Here is a 19,877-nt window from a genome sequence, read left to right as displayed (position 1 = left end):
CCAGGAGTTTGCAAACCGTAATTTTGGAAAGCCTAAAAACTCAACTAAAGTAGTTTGGGAATTACACTTGCTCATTGACGAACCTATTTGGACCGAGAAGTACAATCAATAAAGCTGACCTGTGATTTATTTTTATCACCAAACTCTCATTTGTTTGTTCCAGCAGCTCATTGCTGTCAGCCCTGATTATTCACTGTTAGTGGATTGATTGAATCTTTAGTTGTTTAATTAGATACATCAATACGAGTTTTATGTTGTTGGGTTGTGTTTTTCTCTATAGGAGATTCAGGAGGTGATGCCCCGTGTGGGACAGGGTCCGTCCTGGGATGAGACCGGCAGTACTATGGAGACCAGTGGAGACTGTGATGATGAGGACGGTTGTGAGAGCTCTGGAAACACAGCGTCCACACCCAGTGAGTACACACGCATACAGTCCAATTTATAGACGTACGTAAGGAACTTTTGTGTAGGAAATGTTTTCTCATGAAGCTTGAGGTCTCTTAGCTTTGCTTATTGATGGTAGGAGTTTGGATTTTAGGGCTTGCCTTTGTTATGTCTGGCAAATGTTCATCACAGAGACCACTTGAGGGGTTCAGAGAGATTGTGTGTCATCCACAGGTGCTGCAGTGCTTTATCTCATTTCATCATCAACATTTTTCTGCTCTTTTGTAATGCGTAACCCAACTTTTTACAGTGGACCTGACTAGTATTTTTCTATTACTCTGAAACCTGATCTTAACTTGTCTGCAAAATCACCCCGCTGGGCCCTCTGGCAGCCATTTTGTTTCCCGCACCCATTTACCTTTATCTGCGGTTACAGCTTCAGGGTGCTACACATCAAGAGGGTGGGGTACAGGAGGACACTTTATCACCGGCTGGAAAAACAAAAGACAAGGTCAATGAGAGCAAAAGTTAGAAGAAAAGATTTGAAGAATAATGTCCATCCATCAAGCAACACATATAGTTTATAGCAGTGATTATATCTTTATTCGGACATCCAAAATAAGCATTACATGTAAAACGTGAAAATTAGTTAAAATGTGTTTACGATGAGCCAACGATGAGCCGTTTATAGTATGCTGACCATAAAGAATCACTTCTTCGCCTGGGATTTGACAATAGGGCAGGAGTTTGTGTTTGTCTGACCTGTGGCAAGAGTCTATGAGCAACTTGTTTGAACTAGTGATTATTTTTACAACACCGGCGGGTGCAACAAAACATTATGGGCTTTATACGTTTCTTTAGTATTATCAAATGAGTTTGATGTACCTACCGTACTTTTACAGTAATATACAATGGGAAACATTCAGTAACTTCTATCTTCCTCATCTAATCCCATGAAACTAAGCCTCAGATTGATATGAGCAGATTGTTGTGTGAATTAATCAGAATGTAATGCAGGCTTTGCAAAGACACTGTTTTTAAATGATCGCTCAGAGGAAAGCTTATTAATTTAAGTTTGCACTAGGGATGCACCAAATGTTCAGCAACTAAAAATTATTTGTCCGAAAATAGCAAAAAACTAAATTTTGGTGTTCGGCGGAACAAGTGAAAACGCAAAATAAATTTTACCGAACAATGAGGTCTTTGATGACCTGATCAGATAGTAACCAGCGCATAGTGAGAGACACGCAAAAGCAGGAAACATGTTGGTGAAAGCATTTTAAAGTGTCAGAAGAGGATGCGAAAACATACAGCAATACAAGTTTCATTAATTATTTAAAATCAAGACATCCTGAACACCATGCAACGTTTCCACTGGCACCTTCCCTGTAGCATTTAAAGAGGCCCGGATAACCCCGTTGCTGAAGAAACCCACTCTCAATCCTGCTATGCTAGAGAACTACATGCTACCTGCTATGCTAGAGACCCGTTTCTCTTCTTCCCTTCATTTCCAAGACTCTTGAACGCATTGTGTTCAACCAGCTCTCCACTTTCTTCACACAAAATAACCTCCTGGATAGCAATCAGTCTGGATTCAAAAGTGGTCACTCCACTGAGACTGCGCTGCTCTCAGTCATTGAGGCCCTAAGGCAGGCAAGGGCAGCCTCCAAATCATCTGTGCTGATCTTACTGGATCTATCTGCAGCTTTTGACACGGTCAATCACCGCATCCTCCTGTCGACTCTCATGTCTATGGGTGTCACTGACACAGCGCTTCTATGGTTCAAGTTGTACCTCTCTGATAGGTCATTTCGGGTATCCTGGAGAGGTGACGTCTCCGAACCCCAACGTCTTGATACCGGGGTCCCTCAAGGCTCTGTGCCTGGACCGCTGCTCTTTTCGATATACATGACATCCCTGGGCTCTGTCATTCGGAAACATAGCTTTTCCTACCACTGCTATGCAGACGACACTCAACTCCACTTGTTGTTCCACCCTGATGATCCTACGGTTTCTGCCCGCATCTCGGCATGCCTGAGGGACATCTCACTCTGGATGAAGGATCACCATCTCCAGCTTAACCTTGCGAAGACAGAACTGCTTGTCATATCATCTGAACCAAAGATTCAGCACAACTTCTCCATTCAGCTAGGTTCCTCGACCATCACGCCTTCCAAGACGGCCAAAAACCTGGGAGTGGTCATTGATGATCGGCTTAGCTTCACGGAGCATGTTGCTAGCACCGCTCACTCTTGTAGATTCATCCTCTACAATATTAGGAAGACCTTTCCTAGATGAGCATGCTACGCAGGTCCTGGTCCAAGCTCTTGTCCTGTCCAGGCTGGACTACTGCAATGCGCTACTGGCAGGACTTCCAGCCTGCACGACCAAACCCCTACAGATGATTCATAACGCAGCGGTAAGAGTGGTCTTCAATGAGCCAAAGAGGACGCACGTCACTCCTATCCTTGTCAAGTTACACTGGCTTCCTATAGCAGCTCGCATCAAATTTAAGGCTCTGCTCCTGGCCTTTAAAACCATCACTGGGTCAGCACCCCCTTACCTTCGCTTGCTTATAGAGCCTTATGTACCCTCTCGATCACTGCGCTCTGCCACCGAGCGAAGACTTGTGGTACCATCTCAAAAAGGGAAGAAAACGCTAACGCATACCTTCTCAGGAACTGTCCCACAACTGTGGAATGATCTGCCGGTCGTGACACGATCAGCTGACACTGTAGCTGTCTTTAAGACTCGGCTAAAAACCCATCTCTTCCATCATTACCTAACTTCCTAATTACAGATTTACTATCTTTATTTAGTTACCCTTCTCTTTATCTCTTTCTCTATTTACCTTCCTCTTTATCTAAAAAAAAAAAAATACTAACATACCATTGGCTATGTATATTGTGTTGGACTTGATGAGACTATTTCCAGTGCACTTATGTATTGCTGTTCTTATGTTGCCATAATTGCTTCTATTGTTTACCTCACTTGTAAGTCGCTTTGGACAAAAGCGTCTGCTAAATGACTAAATGAAAATGTAAATGTATGAGAAAGACACGTCAGTGATCCTGGGTATCTGCTGAATGCACAAGCATGGAGAACGAGAGACTTTAGCTCTTCATCTCATGTCATAGGACGACGAAGAGCATCAGCAGTATGTAATAAAAACTTCCTAAAACAGTAAAGTCCTACAATCACAAACACATTTATTTATAATAAGCTTTTTGTTAGACCGCTTTGTTAAGCGCTTTTTCCTCTGTCATTTCCAATGCTCAACATACAGTGTTATATAAGCATTGTTGCAAGTTTCTTTAGGCATAGTAATAGTTAGGTTATTTGCATTTGAGCGGGAATAAAAGATGCGATTAATATCCGTTTAGCCAAGACTCATTAATGTGGTCAAATGTCAGATAGCTATCTGATCCGAGAAGTGACTCAGTGTAAAAAGGACTTATAATGACTGCTGGAATGTTCAAAAAAAAAAAAATTAAATAATGTGAAATAAATATAGTAAAAAGGACATTCTGAAAATGTAACTTCGATTGGGAGAAAATTGGAAAAATAATTAGGAAAATTAAAAAAAAGTTTGATGGTTTGGTATTCGGCTGAGTTTTTCTTTTTATTTGGCATTTGCCAAGAATATTCCTTTCAATGGATCCCTAGTTTGCACTTTTATAGCTCAGGAGATTTACGTTCTTAGTTTTCTCATTTAAGTATCAACTTTGTCTCAGATGTTTCTTATAAAAGTGCTTTGGAGAAATACAAATAGAAACAAGTAAGTGTTAAAATGCATCAAAGGGCACCTATTATGCCTATGTTTGCAAGATGTAATTTAAGTCTCAGGTGTGCCTAAAATGTGTCTGTAAGGTTTTAGTTAAAAAAAAAACAAGATAATTTATTATAGCATGCTCAAAATGTCCCTAAGTTGGTGGAAGCAGAAACACATTGTTTTAGTGTCTGTACCTTTAAATGCAAATGAGCTGCAGCTCCTCACTCCTTATCAAAAGAGACAATGAGTGCTTTCAAGTAAATTAGATCTGATTAGATTCTGAGACAACAGTATCTAACTACTTTATTAAGATATGGCGGACAGCGTACATAGTAATGGTGGAAACCATAGCAATGCAGGACTGTCAGTCAGTGGCCGTGGGTGGGGCGTTTGTGTGATGTCACATTAACAAGAGAATCAAAACAGCATGTCTAATGAGAATCCTTTGGTTTTAAAAAGATGTGGGTGTTTTTTTATTGTAGGGTGGTTGTGTTCTCACATTGGCCGCACACATTTATTTCCAAAAACCATATGACAGTGGATTTTGCATAATAGGTGCCCTTTAATAGTAGAGGAGTTTTCAATATATATGTAAAGTAATCTGGATTTGTGATTGGATTTTTATTCATGTTAAAATCATCAATAATATTAATTTGATTGTAGACTTGGCAAATCTGAACCCGGGTTAACATGTTGTTGAGATCTCCTTTGAAACTCTAATGGAGACATTTGTGAGATTTTTAATTCTTTATGTCAGGAAATATCGGAGACACAGCAGACTTAAGCAAAAGTTTCCATTTGGTCTCCATTTAATCTTATTAATATCTAGGAGAAATAATTGAGATATTATTTTTTTTTCTTATTTAGGTCAGTCTGCTTTTGGTAGCAACTACATTAGCACTTTTGCAAGACAACGCCAACTTATCTTTTCTCTCTTTTTGTCATTGGCTGTTTACATACAGTGCTTAATAGTTTTACATGGTGGTGAACAGACACAGACACATAATAACATGTTTAACACAAAAAATCTGTTTTTTATTTACTTCAAAACTACATCAACATGAGGGGTCATGCTAAAGGTATCTTATGTTTTAGCACCTGGTCAAAATGCTGAAGCGAACCTGCTGACCAAACGAAATAAGCAACACAAACGACATTGTCTGTTTTCATTCCAGCTGTCTTTTGGAAGAGGCGCACATTTCTAAGGGTTTGGTGTTTGGATAGGTGCTTTGGGTCTGTTGTGGGCCAGAAGAAGGTGTTTTGCTGGATTATGTTGAGATGTGCAGATGTTCTGGAGATGTTTGAGAGCTTTGTCTTGTAGGGAACAGCATCAGGGGCTTTGAGACTATGAGGTGACTTTTCCATTTGCTTTAGTATCTTAGAAAATATGAACCCAGTTTGAGATATGGTTGAGTTCTCATTTAAGATACACATGCGATTTAAAAGAAAAAATGGAAATATTTACGAGAAAGACAGTAGGACCATTCACCATTTGCTTTCCATTTAATCTATCTAAGAAAAACCATCTCTTTCCTAGCTTTTTATAGTCTGAATGGAACCAAATAGCTTTTTATAGCATCCCTTATAACCTTTTATTTTTAAGAGTGTTGTATTATTTCTCATCCTTATGCCCACTATGACATCATACCCTGATCCATGACATGTTCATCCATGAATCCTGTTTCTTGCCGAGGTCAATATTTCACAAGCATGCCATTGCATGCCTCTCCATTGACCTCTGTTCCTTTACCCCGTGGTGCTGTCGTCATGACGATGAGCCATTTAAATTGATGGAGGAAGAGTTTGACAAGGCCATGGCACTAGCCCTATGGGCACGATGTGATTAAACACTTTGACCTCTGACCTCAGGGTTGTTCATTCATTTGCCGAATTGTGTTCCACACTGCGGGTGTCAGGACAGAAGCTGAACATTGAGATCATGAAGTCACTGTTTGATATGATCATGGTGGACAGGTCGTGCCCTCAGCTGTATTTTATCATTGGCCATGCTAGATTTGTCCTGTAATGTTCATGTTAAAGAAAGGCAGATGCCTGTATCACATATCATAATGAGACCATAGAGCAGTTACATTTATCAGCATTGACTTATTTTTACTGTTAATCTCCTTATTGAAAGACTAGTTTTTAATTTAAAGTAAACTTGACCCCAAAATTCATCATACATGACCTTCTTGGTTTTATTGAAGTCATCAGTTTGCTTATCTTACGTTTTTTTTTATCTGAAATCATTTAGGACAATCAGGCTATTGGTTAATATTACTTGGTTAATTTTAAAGCTACTGTATCACAGTATTTTATTTCTAGTTGATCTTAAAGTCTGTGTTAAGTCCGATATTAAATATGTTCTCAGTTTGTCACACCATAGAAAAATGTGTTATTAACCACCCAGTAAAATTTGAATGACGAAAAACGCATTCAAATAAGTTATCAAAATCTGGGGGGGGGGTTGATGGTGCAGTGGATAAGACACACGCCTTTGGTGTGAGAGACCTAGGTTCAAATACACTGTGACACACCATTGTGTCCCTGAGCAAGACACTTAACCCCTAGTTGCTCCAGAGTTGTGCGACCTCTGACATATATAGCAATTGTTGGTCGCTTTGGATAAAAGCGTCAGCTAAATGAATAAATGTAAATGTAAATCTTGGAAAACAGGCAGTATACTTTGCTCTCAAATGCTGGCGTGTCCGTTGTCGGGCTTCTCTCTCAACTTTCAAACACCTCTACAACCTGAATGAATGCTTGTGATTTTGTTAGGGGCAGGGCGGCCCATGCGTGGTGGCTCCAGTGCATCATCGAGCCACTGTTTTAACCCCGCCCAAATAAATCTGAACACAGAAATGTGGAAAAACAGTTTAACGCTGTAACTTCACAATACATTTCTAACATTTATAATGTGTTTAGAAACAATTGTCGGAAATTTCTTTACGTTAGTGTTAGGCAATATGCCTCATTTTGAGATCGTCCTATCGTCAACCTGTGAGATCGCCGATACACGATAGTATCATGGGGCGGGGCAGTAGTTTACTCATTTATTTATTTGTTCATTTTTTACTCATTTATGACAAGTCACTTGAGTGATGGCCAAAAAAAGCAAGGGCAACACTGTCATGACCCCCCAACCAGAGGGAGACCATGCTGCGCGCATTCGGGTCCGAGTAAGAGTCCAAGACGTTAAAGGGCCGGGTAAGAGAGAAGGAATAAGGAATCTGCGCCCTTTAAAAGCTATCTCGCGCAAATTGAAACCCACAAACCGAAGAGACCGACGTTCTTGAAAGAGCAGTCAAAGACAGAGAAGTTGTTTTGTATGGGGATGGGAGAAACCCACCCAAATCACATCGGTTAAACATGCGTGGGAGGAAATAGCCACAATTGTCTCATCAGCTGGCATCCCCAGGACGTTGTGCCGCAAGCGCTACAATGATGTCAGGAGACGGGGGAATCCCAAGCTTGCCAGCATAAATCGGCCACGCCGTGTAACGGGAGGTGGATCTGCTTCTACACAGGACGCCAGCAGAGGACATCGCTGCATTTTAATTATTATTTACATAAAATAAATGTAATACAGCCACACAACAAACGTTATTTGCATGATAATTTTTTAACGCAGCAACACAAAATAAATAAAAACTATCACCACAATGCTCACCACTATGATTTCCCTTATCTCATGTGTTAATATTTTTATTGTAACAATTTATGATTTGCAAAAATAACTGTTGCATCTGTGTAGATTAGATAAGCAAAGTGTGTGCGTGTTGTGCACGCTATACATTATGGTCAAGCATGCGCCCTTAAAATAGCATAATGAACAACGTGCAACGCACCACTGACTTTAGACTAGTTTTTCTGGTCAGTGGCGCAATTGTTTTTTGAAACTGCAAAACATCATCAGGGATGGTTTGCGCCGCAACACGCCTCCTTTTTTGCGCTGAACCGCTCAGGGAGCGCAAGTTCATTCCCTAGTTTGCCGACGTGCGTCTGTGGAGGGAAAAACCCGCTGTGCGCCGGTGCAAAATAGGAATGATACATGCGTCACGGACAAAGTCAATTGCGCTGGGTGCAAGATAGGGCCCTAAATGTGTCAGTTCAGTAAAAATTTGTATTGGTTGACAAGGCCTTAAGTCTAATCTGATTGGTTGATGGGAATGTTGTTTCAGGTAACATGGTCTGTTTGGGTAATTTACATTATGCGTTTGGCTACATTCATGTGAACCTGTCAGTATAGGTTTGTACCTACAGTATAAATATTGTACCTGAAAACCAGATCTGCCAGCCATCGTGAGAGTGAGAGACGCTGATCTTTATTTAAACTCTTAATCCTTGTGTTAAGTTTCCTGTGGCTATGTGGGCATCTCTTGTTTATGGATATTTGTTTGTGTTACAAAGGAACAGCTGCCAAATTTATTTCAGCCCCATTATTGATTTATAACTTCAGAGGAATTCATGGATGAGCTCCAGCAAAAACTAAAAGTGCACTGCCAGTAAAACTGCTATTGAATGATCATTAGATGTCATTTTCAGTTTTACTTTGGTGATACAGTGCATTGTGGATGTTATCCAAGCATCTACTGCATTAAAAGCTTCACCATGGCTAAAATGTTGTTGTTCCTCTTACAACACATGGATCTCAGAGGACGGACGGTTTCTCGGCCAACACTTTATTCTTAAGCAAGATTTCAAGAAGCAGACCTACTCAACAAGCTATCAATGTTAACGTGTCTTATTCTCTTGCCTCTCCTCAGTCTCCGAGTCTTCCGTCTGTTTGCTATTCAACCGCCTTAACTTCTTTCTGGGGCCAAAATAAGGCTGATGGCCATTTCAGACAGCTCATTATTGCTGATCATGCTTTGTTTTCTCTTTTGTTTATGCCTCTGACTATTTGGCGACCATGGAAAGAAGATGGATGTTGGCTGTTTTTAGCCAAGAGGTCCTGCTTTTGTCTCTGTCTCCTCTCATACCAGTTTTCGTCCCTCGGTAACCAAAGCTGGGAATCCAGAACTCATCTCAATGGATGTGGGCTTGGACCGGGCACATGAGAATTCCGAAATCCTCCGGGTCTCTTAGCAACCGGGGCTTATGTGGCAGCAGCAGAACTTAAGAGACTGTCTGGTGAAGTTGTGTTACTTTGGTGAAGCTAAAAAATGAAGAGTAGAAAACCAAAGAGAAAGCTGAGAAGTCTTTCTGTTTTCGGTGTATAATACATTTACCTTTATCCATTTACATTGATGCATTGAGAATGCATTTAAAGTTTTGCCAGAGAAGGCAACAATAAGCATAGTCTAATAATATTGAATTATTATAAAGATACATCAGGTTACACATTCGAGGAGTGGTTCTCACAAACAGTTGGCAATGGAAATATTGGGTTAGTTTTCAAAGTCATTAAAATCTCCTTTATATACGACCAACAATACTGTATGCATATTAATAATTACGGCTGGGTTTCGATTCAAATTTCAAGAATCGATTCGATTCCGATTCTCAAGATCTTGAATCGATTATCATTGTTCGATTCGATCCGATCTGATCCGATCTTCGAGATTTATATAAGTGTTTTTGAAAAAAGCCCGAAATGGTGCCAGATAGGGGTGGGCGGAATGACCAAAAATCTATTCCACAGAATGAGTCATTTTATTTCACAGTAACGGTATATTTCATGGTATACATATTTTTCAGTTTATATTGTTTTTGGATTATAAAAATGTGCAGTTATTTGCCACTCACTATAGCTTTTAACTGCTCACCACAGTTTAAAAATATGGACAATTTAAAGTTAATAATGTAAAAGTGAAAATGCCCAGAGGATAACAACAGATATAGAACAGATATCAACATGTCAGCCGGAGGGGTAGTGGGGGTCATCGCTTTCGGCTTCAACAAGATGGCAAAAGACGAACAGTGCGTTGCAAGACATGCAACATTAAAATCACGGGCAGCCAGACGACAACCTCCAATTTCTTCCGTCATTTGAAGAGCCATTCTGCCCAGTAAGTGCTTGTCAATTTGTTAATATCAGGTTAGTTGGTAGTTAGCTTATGTAATAATAGCTAAAGTAGCCATTAACCCTCATCATATCGTTTTGGGAACAAATGTGGGCAAAACATTTTGATTAATTTTTTAAAAATACTTCCCTTGAGTGGAACGAGACTTGGCTACTGTTTCTTAGTTTGCCACCTGAACACACACACACACACACACACAGAGAGAAAATGACTGGATTCTACAATGTAAGGGCCGGTTCACATATCGCATCTTTTACGCACTCAAGTTAGTTTTTTCCAAATGTAGGCGCGCGAACGGAAGAGATTACAATTTTGTTTGATTCCATGATGTATTTTACTGAACATAAGTATTTCTTTATATCTTTATATTCTATATATCTTTTTTAAGAACAGATTCTGGAGGTAAAATTACAATAATAAGGTGACTTTACTTGGACTTGACTTGACCTACGACAGGACTTGACTTGACTTGACTTGACATAGCCTGTGACTCGACTTGACTTGACTTGCCCAAGAAAAAAAATACTTGGGACTTACTTGAGACTTGAAGGTTCAGACTTGAGACTTACTTGAGACTTGCACATGTGTGACTTGGTCCCATCTCTGGTATCTAAAATGAACAGGTATAAATATATGCACAAACCTACAGACAGGATTAATACCTATATATGAGAGACGGAGTTCTAGATATAGATATTATGACGGGTGATATGATGTGATGAAGTCTGTTTTAAGGTCTTGATGCTCTTTACTTTCTATTACACATTAACATTTGCGTTTCTTTCTCGTCTTTCAGATCAAAGCTGTTTGTACTATAAGCGAATTAGGCGTCAAACTACATCGCTTCAGCAGCGCACGTGTCACTGTAAATCATAAATTGTTACAATAAAAAATATTAACACATGAGATAAGGGGAATCATAGTGGTGAGCATTGTGGTGATAGTTTTTATTTATTGTGTGGCTGCGTTAAAAGATTCTCATGCAAATAACGATTAAAATATTTTCATAAGTTTATTGTGTGGCTGTATTACATTTATTTTATGTAAATAATAATTAAAATGTTTTCATAAGAACCTTAATGTATATGAACTTGATTTGTAAGTGTACTTTGGAGTTGGACTGCTTGCGTTTCTTGGCTTTCAGCGGTGAGGGTGGACGCAGTGATGTCTTCTGCTGGCGTCTGTGTGGAGGCAGATCCACCTCCAGTTACACGGTGTGGCCGATTTATGTTGGCAAGCTTGGGATTCCCCCGTCTCCTGACATCATTGTAGCGCTTGGCGCAACGATGGGGATGCCAGCTGATGAGACAATTGTGGCTATTTCCTCCCACGCCTGTTTAACCGGCGCTGATTTGGGCAGGTTTCTCCCATCCCCATACAAAACAACTTCTCTGTCTTTGACTGCTCTTACAAGAACGTCGGTCTCCTCGGCTGTGAACCGCTCCTGGCGTACGCCTGGTAAAACCGTCATAATAATAGCAACCCGCCATGGAACTTGCGCCCTTGCGTTTAAAGGGAATGTTGGATAGCGTTCTGATTGGTTTATTTGATGTTACGCCCAAACCACACCTATGAATAATGAACCTACTTCAGACCAACCCCTTATTGATTTGCGCTCGGCGCAAGAGTTATGTCTCCCGCCGGGAAAATAGCAACAGCGCCCAAGATCCGCCCACAAAATCACTTGCGCGTTGCGCTTCGCACTTGCGTTTCAGATCGTTAAAATAGGGCCCTTAATGTGTTAAAAAGCATAACACAAAAATCTGTAAAAATAAATACATCCTTTCTTACAGTGTAATGACTTCATTTGGACAAATTTAAAGGTGATTTTCTCAATATTTTTATTTTATTGCACCATCAGATTTCAGATTTTCAAATAGTTTTATGTCTGCGACATATTTTCCTATCCTAACAAACCATGCATCAATAGCAATCTTTTTTTTAAACCTTCAAACCTGTATATATTTTTTCTGATGAACACAAAGGAAGATATTTTGAGAAATGTTTGTAATCAAACCGTTCATGAGCTCCATTCACTTCCACAGTAGGAAAATAGAATGGTATGTGAATGGGGCTCATGAACAGTTTGATTACAATTTTCTCAAAATATCGTCCTTTGTGGATAACATAATTTTCATTTTTGGGTAAACTATCCATTTAACCTTTTCTCTCTCCCTTTACTGTCATGCCTCTCTGTATAATCCTGTAAGTTAAAGGCTAAAATCATAAAAAACTAAATATATATATTTTTAAAGGGCAGACCTAACACATTTAAAGGGGACATTTCACAATACTTTAAGAAGTAAAATAAATCTTTGGTGTCCCCAAAGTGCGTATGTGAATTTTTGCTCAAAAAATCATATAGATAATTTATAATAACATGTAAAAATTGCCAATTTGTAGGTGTGAGCCACAATGTGGTGTTTTTGATTGTGTCCTTTAAAATGCAAATGAGCTCATGAAATGCAAACACTGATGTTGGTTTGTTGAAATTGAAACTCAGTTGTGCTGTCAAATATTTTTCTCCCTCTCTGCACTAAATGGCAGTGTCGTGGTTGGATAGTGCAGATTAAGGGGCGGTATTATCCCTTTCTGACATCACAAGGGGAGCCTTATTTCAATGACCTAATTTTTCACATGCTTGGAGAGAATGGTTTACCAAATCAAATTTAATAGGTTGATAGAAGCGCTGGGACCCAATTATAGCACTTAAACATGGAAAAAGTCAACGTTCTCGATCTTGACCATTGTTAACAGAATGTTTGCTGGATCGCAGGGACCTCTGAAGTACATACTGCAACAGTATACCCTACCTTTACTTCTCTTTCTCTTGATGTGACAGGTGAATTTGTTAGCAGCCAAACAACTTCAACATCAAGACAGCAGCCATCACAAAAAGCAGCTCTGTGTGTGTGCATGAGTCTTTGTGTTTGCTTAAGGTCTCCTTCACCTACAACCTTCAAACATCACCAGTGACACACCAGTCTCTCTCTCTCTCACGCTGTCGCTGTCACCGACTGAAGGCGTTCATATCGATTTCACCCTCAACAGCTTCATTCAGCTCAGAGCGACTGTCGGCTGCCCAGGGAGCGTGTGATTGACACCAGCGAACTGATAGACCAACCCACTCCACATGCATCTTTTCTTTTCACTCACGTATGATCCGCCTCACTCTTTTAATTGCAGTAAAAGACACGTTTCTATGACAACCTTTTTTTATTTCATCATGGCATTGATAGACACAAAGATCGATCAAATGATATTAAGAAAAAACCTTGCATATTACTTCATTATTGTGAGCAGGAATCAAAACTTAGGCGGGACAACATTCTTACCATGCACCTATTACGGAGAAGAGCAATTAGAAGATATTTTATAAGGAACAGTTTTGAATTTGTCACCAAAGAGCTATCAGGTATGTTCATGGTTAAAAAAGCAATAGGAGAGCCTGTTTGTTGGTCTGTTGGGATGGATTGCTTTCACGCTTTTACCAAAACGCTCCAGAGTTCGTTTGCAATCGGGCTGAGACCACCTCGTTCATGCAGTTGTTTTGGTGCGAATTTGAGCACTTTTGCTGTGTTCACAGATGCCTAAACAAACCGAAAACGCACCAGGTTCTGAAACAAAGGCTCAGATCTGAAAATACTTTTTAATAATTATTTAATAAAAGCCTATCTGATTATACATCATAGGGTTGGAAACTGAGGAACCGGAACCACATGGAATTTTTTCTAGAAGTTTCCCCTTTTTTGGGAGGAAATTATTTAAATGATTCACGCATCGTGAGTGCATAAATTAAAAGTCATGAAATAGACCTACAGCATGTCTCTCTCATTTTCATGTTTAAACACATACTGTACAGTACACACATTACTGCTTTACCCTACAAGAAAGACCATGGCTGTACCCTTTAATGATACGTTTTTGTACAGGTTATTTGGATTGGCTTGCTGACCCATTTGTAAGTCACTTTGGATAAAAGTGTTTGTTGAATGAATGTAGGCATGTTGCCCAGTTGAGATGGGATGTAATAAAACTTTAGGATTATATTGGCAGCACTGGTTTATGGCTTGTTTATAGGTTTTTCGATGCTAAAATCACAATTTGGTAAATCACTTTTTACAGCGCATTGGATTGCTAGTGTCATTCTTTGAATACACAAGTACACATAATCTCTATCGAATAAACACACATATGCTTACAGTCTGTAATCTGCCTCACACAGCTCTTTAAGAGACTGTCCATAATTAAATTAGCAACTAACAAGCAAAACACATACTGTATAAACATAGAACATTGAAATGAGATGGACAGAAAAGTTGTAGGTTGCCACAATCCTTTGTATTATTATTTTTTTTGCATCATTCCCGGTTGACTACAGGAAGGCCCATCTAATGAGCATCACATTGACATGCTGACGTGGGCATGTTGCTGAAGCGATGTGTTTTTGAATCATTAATGTTATGTGTTGTTGTGTAGTCACGAACAGAAAGCTACGCTCAGTGTCAGATTTCTTCCTGTTGAGTCAGAAAATTTAACCTTATCATCCTGTTTGGACAGAAGTGCTGACCGCTGTTTTGTTTGAAACAGAAACGTCAGCTGAAATATTTCGCAAAAATCTCTGTTGCATTGACAAGTCAGGGGTTTTGATGCTCTGCATCTCTACATCATGCCGATCTGGTTCTTATCTGGCTGTGTGCTGAAATCTCAGATCCTGGATCAGTCTGTGTTGAGTTTGTTGTTTTAGGTGGATAGTGACTGGAGTCCTTGAAAGAGTCGACTCAAGTGCTAATAAATAGAATAATAAAGAATGTGTGCTCACGGTCTATAAATATCTACCTTTACTGAGTGTTTTTATAATCCCACTCACAAGTAAATGAAAAACAAAAATATATATAAATAAATTGTACTTTCAAAACCAGCCTTTCAAAAACAGCAGATACACACAAGTAAGACAAAGGTATCAAATGCATGTTGAATAGTAAAGATATAAATATGTATATAAAATCATATCATTTAAGGTATTACACATTGTTATATAAACATATTTAAACAGCATGTTAAATTGCAATTATAAGGGATGCACTGATATATCTACCTATAGTCGGGAAAATCATTTTTACTGATTCCGATTATTCAGACTGATATCTGTAGATACCAATGGTTTCATGATTATTGGGAATTCTGAAGATTAAATGTTCTTAATTCATTCATATAATGACAATTAATGTTGATCATTAAACTAGTGATGTTTCTTTACATTTTCTATACACAGAGAAATTGCATTTTTCTATTCTCTCTTTTGATTGACAGTATATATCGGCCATAACCATCGGCTGTTTTTAAACTATTGGCCGATAGCAAATGTGTGAAGAATTGCTTTTATCGACTGGCATCAATTATTGTCCGATATATTGGTGCATCTCTATTTTTTCTGGCCGATTGTTTAAAAACAGCCGATGATCGGTGCCGATATCCTGGCAATCAAAAGGGGTGAAAAAACGCAACAGAATTCATGTGATTATTTTGAATTGGGTCACAATTACAAAATAATTTAAGTTTGTATGCTCTTCACTTTAGGATTTCATGAAATAATAATTTGAGTAAAAAGAAAAACTGTCTTTATCTATCGGTATCGGTATTTTATTCAAAATAATTGAATATCGGTATCGGCACAGAAATTTTGTATCGTGCACTCAATATGTAATAATCAAATAAGTGATTTGAGAGAAAAAGCGAAGGGGAAGATTTGAGATGATTGCATTTTGGGGTTGAAATAAAGTCGTACTGTATGAACTACCTACTTACATTGTATTTGTAATATTCTGAAATAACTTCACAGCTAGTGGTAACTTCTATTTTATAGATCAGGGAAAATAAAGGCCATAATGACACAAGTATGATCATATTATTTAATATTTAATGAAACCATCCCTGTATCCCTGTAAAGAATGTGTATGACCAGCTTAACCTAAGGATCGGAGAGTCTCTGCTGTGAATCTCAGATGAAAGATGGGGGAAATTGCTATTACTGGTGGCAATATCCGCACCTACTGGGTACACATCTGTCAAGCAGGCCGGTGTCGTCTCAGTTAACAGTTTTTTTCTCATTTCTCATCCTTTACCATTAGCTATTATAAATTTCAGATAAATCCTCTCTCTCTTTCTATATTTCTTGCATGGGGTTGAAAGGTGTGCGCATGAGCGAGAGTCCTGGATATAATCCTAGGGATAGGGACCTAAGCCGTCCATATCCTGAACACGGCTCTGAACGATCCAGAATGTTCCCTGTCAGACAGCCACCGCAGCTGGGCAGCATCTTTTCGAAACGTCGGATTACAGTGGAAAAACAATGAGAAAATGACTTTCCTCTCACCCCTTAAACTCGCACTGAGATGTGTTTTGAGTGAAATAGTATGAGAAAATCGGTCTGGTTCATCACACACAGAGCGTGTTGTTTTGATGTTTGAAATATCTACATCCCATTAGTGGCTTAGCTTTCCTCTGATGGTTTTCCTCTGCAGTGTTCTCACAGTTTACCCAGAAACGTCCTTTTAAACGCAAACATTTGGATTCAAGTGTTTGCCCACAAAGAAAAATGTTTATGTTGCGTAAGTGATGGATGTCCTCTGGGCTTGTGATGTTCGTTCTCACCAATTTCTTTTTCTAGAATGAGATTTTCAGATTTTTGGTGGTGTGTACACTGCCTAGTACCTGGTACTTTTTTTATTACCATCACGGTTGAGGTTCCAAGCGTGCTGCGCGGATACTAAAATGTGTAAAGCCTGGAGTACAGTCTGTTTTTATACGTGTACCCATAAGTATGCGGACGGTTGAACGCACAACCTTGCAAAGTGTAGTTGATTTGACTCGTACGTGTACACAGGCATTCAATGCATGTACAACCTACATGTAAAATGTACGTGGGGTTTGCTACAGATCACTGATTGGTCAGAAACAAGCATCACTACCAGCATCATGGCTAAATGTAAGATTTGCTTACCCTTGTGTACCGTCGAGCAAACCAATGACGTCAGCTGCGCTTTGTTGTAGGAGTTACCAAACTCGTTTAAGTATTTTAAGCAGTAAAAAACATCCACATGCCAGCCTTGTCGTACCACGCAGTGGAAAAGCGGTATAAGACCCAAAAAATTATAGAGATTGTGGATTTTATTACAATGCCTCATTTTGCTTGCTCATATTCACACTGCAGTGTACAAGCTCTCCTGTCCGACTGCAGGCACGGCGTAGTCGTCCGATGGTGTGAGCATACCTCCAATATCTCTCTTTCTCTTCGTCCTTCTTTCTGTCTTCCCACTCATCTTTTTCTTTCTCTCACTTTTACTGTAGATGTAATCATTGCTGTCTAAATCCAAGGTCTTGAGGGGGTGTTTATGATATAAGATGCCTCCCTGTAGTTCGTTTATTCACAAATTCATACATAACCTCTGTTAAAAAAAGGTTTTTGAGCATTTTTATTACCAGCAAACATCACACACAAGCATAAAGATTTGAAACATGCTGGGTGACTTGTGTACGTTTAACACATCTCCTCTCCGGTCATATCCCGGCCTATCCGGCCTGTTTGTTTGGATGTGCTAAGACCTGCCAAACATCACAGAAAGCTCCAAAGTCACTGGGGTCAAGACGGGCCGGGTTGTTTTTGAGACCTGGTTGTGGTTCTGTCCTCCTACATGTAGCTCTGACCGATTCTGACCACATCCAATGGAGATGACTGTGGCTGCCTGAATATACAGAATTTATCTCTGTCTCTTTCTATTTTTCTTTTTCTCTCTTTTTAAATCGATGTGAATTGCCGTTGATGTCTGAGTCTCATCAGACGGTTTCAGTAAATGTGGACTGGTCAACAAGCAAAACTAGCTTCTGTTCATCTTTGTGAAGCATGTGGCATTGTGCCTTAAAAATGTTTTTAATAGTTTGATTTATTTGTTTGTTTTTGAGACACTTGTTTTTGAGTGTTAGCATCTGTGACCAGTCACGGAAAGTAGGGACACAAGTCGGATCTGGGCATTTTGAGTTATTCACAGATTCTAAAAGTGCAGTTTCTAAGCTTTCCAACGATGTGTAACACATGGAAATCTGATAAGATTTGGAGAAGTTGTGGCCATTTGAATATAGGAACTCAGAAATACTCAAACCGAGAAAATCGAGACGAAAGGGACTCTTCTTTCCAGCTGGGGGAGACAATAGGGCTCATTTACATCTCATTTAGCTAAGCCATGCCCCCTATAAAACCCTTTTTGAGATGTTCTAGCATCATATGTAGTATTTTATGACCAAATGACAACCCGCAAAAATAAAGATGACTCTTTTACCTTTGTGGGGATCACAAGTCGAATCCAGTCTGTTTCAGATTATCCAATGACCATATTTGTCCACAAATGCGTATAATCCGTGAAATATAGATTGTTTACATCAGATTTCGCATGAATGTCTGGTAATACAATATAATATATAATCTGAAGACTATTTAAATCGTAACATGTAAGGGTATATGAGCTTACACTCCGTTAAACACATGAACCCGCCTTCAAAGTTTGTATTTAAAATATGGAAGTAGTATAATAGATCATCCAAACAGCGCCGTCGAAAACGTGACATCCTTTAGAGATGTTACCAATGGCTCGCTCGTTTCTCCATCAGCCAATGACTTCATGGAAAATATTGATAGACAAAACATGTAGCCAATTATATGAAGAATACAACTATATCTGTGTAACTTCTGTGTGTTTGGACTCATGCTGCGCTGCAAGAACTGACATACAGATGACGTCAAAGTACCGCGAGAGCGAGTCGAAATTAAACTACTCCGTAAGATTTCTTGAAGAGCTCTCGCGGTACTTTGACGTCATCCGACTGCGGCGCCGCATAAAGTCAGTGACGCGGCTGACGTACGATGCGGCTGACTGTTATTTGTTCCGCCCCAGCTTCTTTTATTTTTCTTTTGTTTTGTGCGCCCGAGCTTTACAGTCTGGGGAGACGCAGGCTAAGTTTGAAAAAAAAAAAAAAACTTAGCAAACATGTCTGAGGAACAGGGCAGCGCGTCACTACAGTCACGTGACTTCACGCTCGAGCCGGACGAGAAGACAATGCTGAATAAAGTCGTATTTCTGCTATTTTTGGACCAAACTGTATTTTCGATGCATCAACACAATCTTACTGACCCACTGATGTCACATGGACTACTTTGATGATGTTTTTATTAACTTTCTGGACATGGAAACCATACATAGATTTTCAATGAAGGGGATAGAAAGCTCTCGGACTAAATCTAACGATAAAACATCTTAAACTGTGTTCCGAAGATGAACGGAGGTCTTCCGAGTTTAGAACGACATAAGGGTGAGTCATAAATTACATTATTTTCATTTTTGGGCGAACTATCCTTATTTAGTAGTCACACTGTTCCCTTTGAGGGCGGAGGCGAAAACACAAGCTTTTACAGTATGTAAATATACACACAGACAATGACGCCCCCCGCTGCACGCTAGAATCTCCGGAAAAACAAGCCTATTTTAACCGCAAAATGTACGCTTTTAAATATACAAAAACTGCTATCTCAAACATGGAGAGGCTTCTTCGTGATCTCAACTAACAGATTCTGCAATAAAACGAAAATCACAAATTTCGAAAAAAAAACTTTGTTTCTCATTTTCTCGAAACTTGTGCTGCCG

General features: G+C 39.4%; 1 protein-coding gene across 2 annotated transcripts in view; it reads left to right on the top strand.

Moving 5' to 3' along the window:
• The window catches only part of gpc5c (glypican 5c), a 166,770-nt gene that overhangs the window by 132,597 nt on the left and 14,296 nt on the right, over positions 1–19,877 (top strand). For both annotated transcript variants that reach the window (XM_065262065.2, XM_065262064.2), the window contains one exon: positions 281–413. In XM_065262065.2, the coding sequence (XP_065118137.1) occupies positions 281–413 (133 nt within the window). The remainder of the gene's footprint in view (positions 1–280; positions 414–19,877) is intronic.

Source organism: Paramisgurnus dabryanus, chromosome 6 (genome assembly GCF_030506205.2).
Source record: "Paramisgurnus dabryanus chromosome 6, PD_genome_1.1, whole genome shotgun sequence".
Classification (NCBI taxonomy): Eukaryota; Metazoa; Chordata; class Actinopteri; order Cypriniformes; family Cobitidae; genus Paramisgurnus; species Paramisgurnus dabryanus.
The sequence above is the reverse complement of the archived record's forward strand: the minus strand, read 5'-3'. Positions and strand labels throughout refer to the sequence as shown.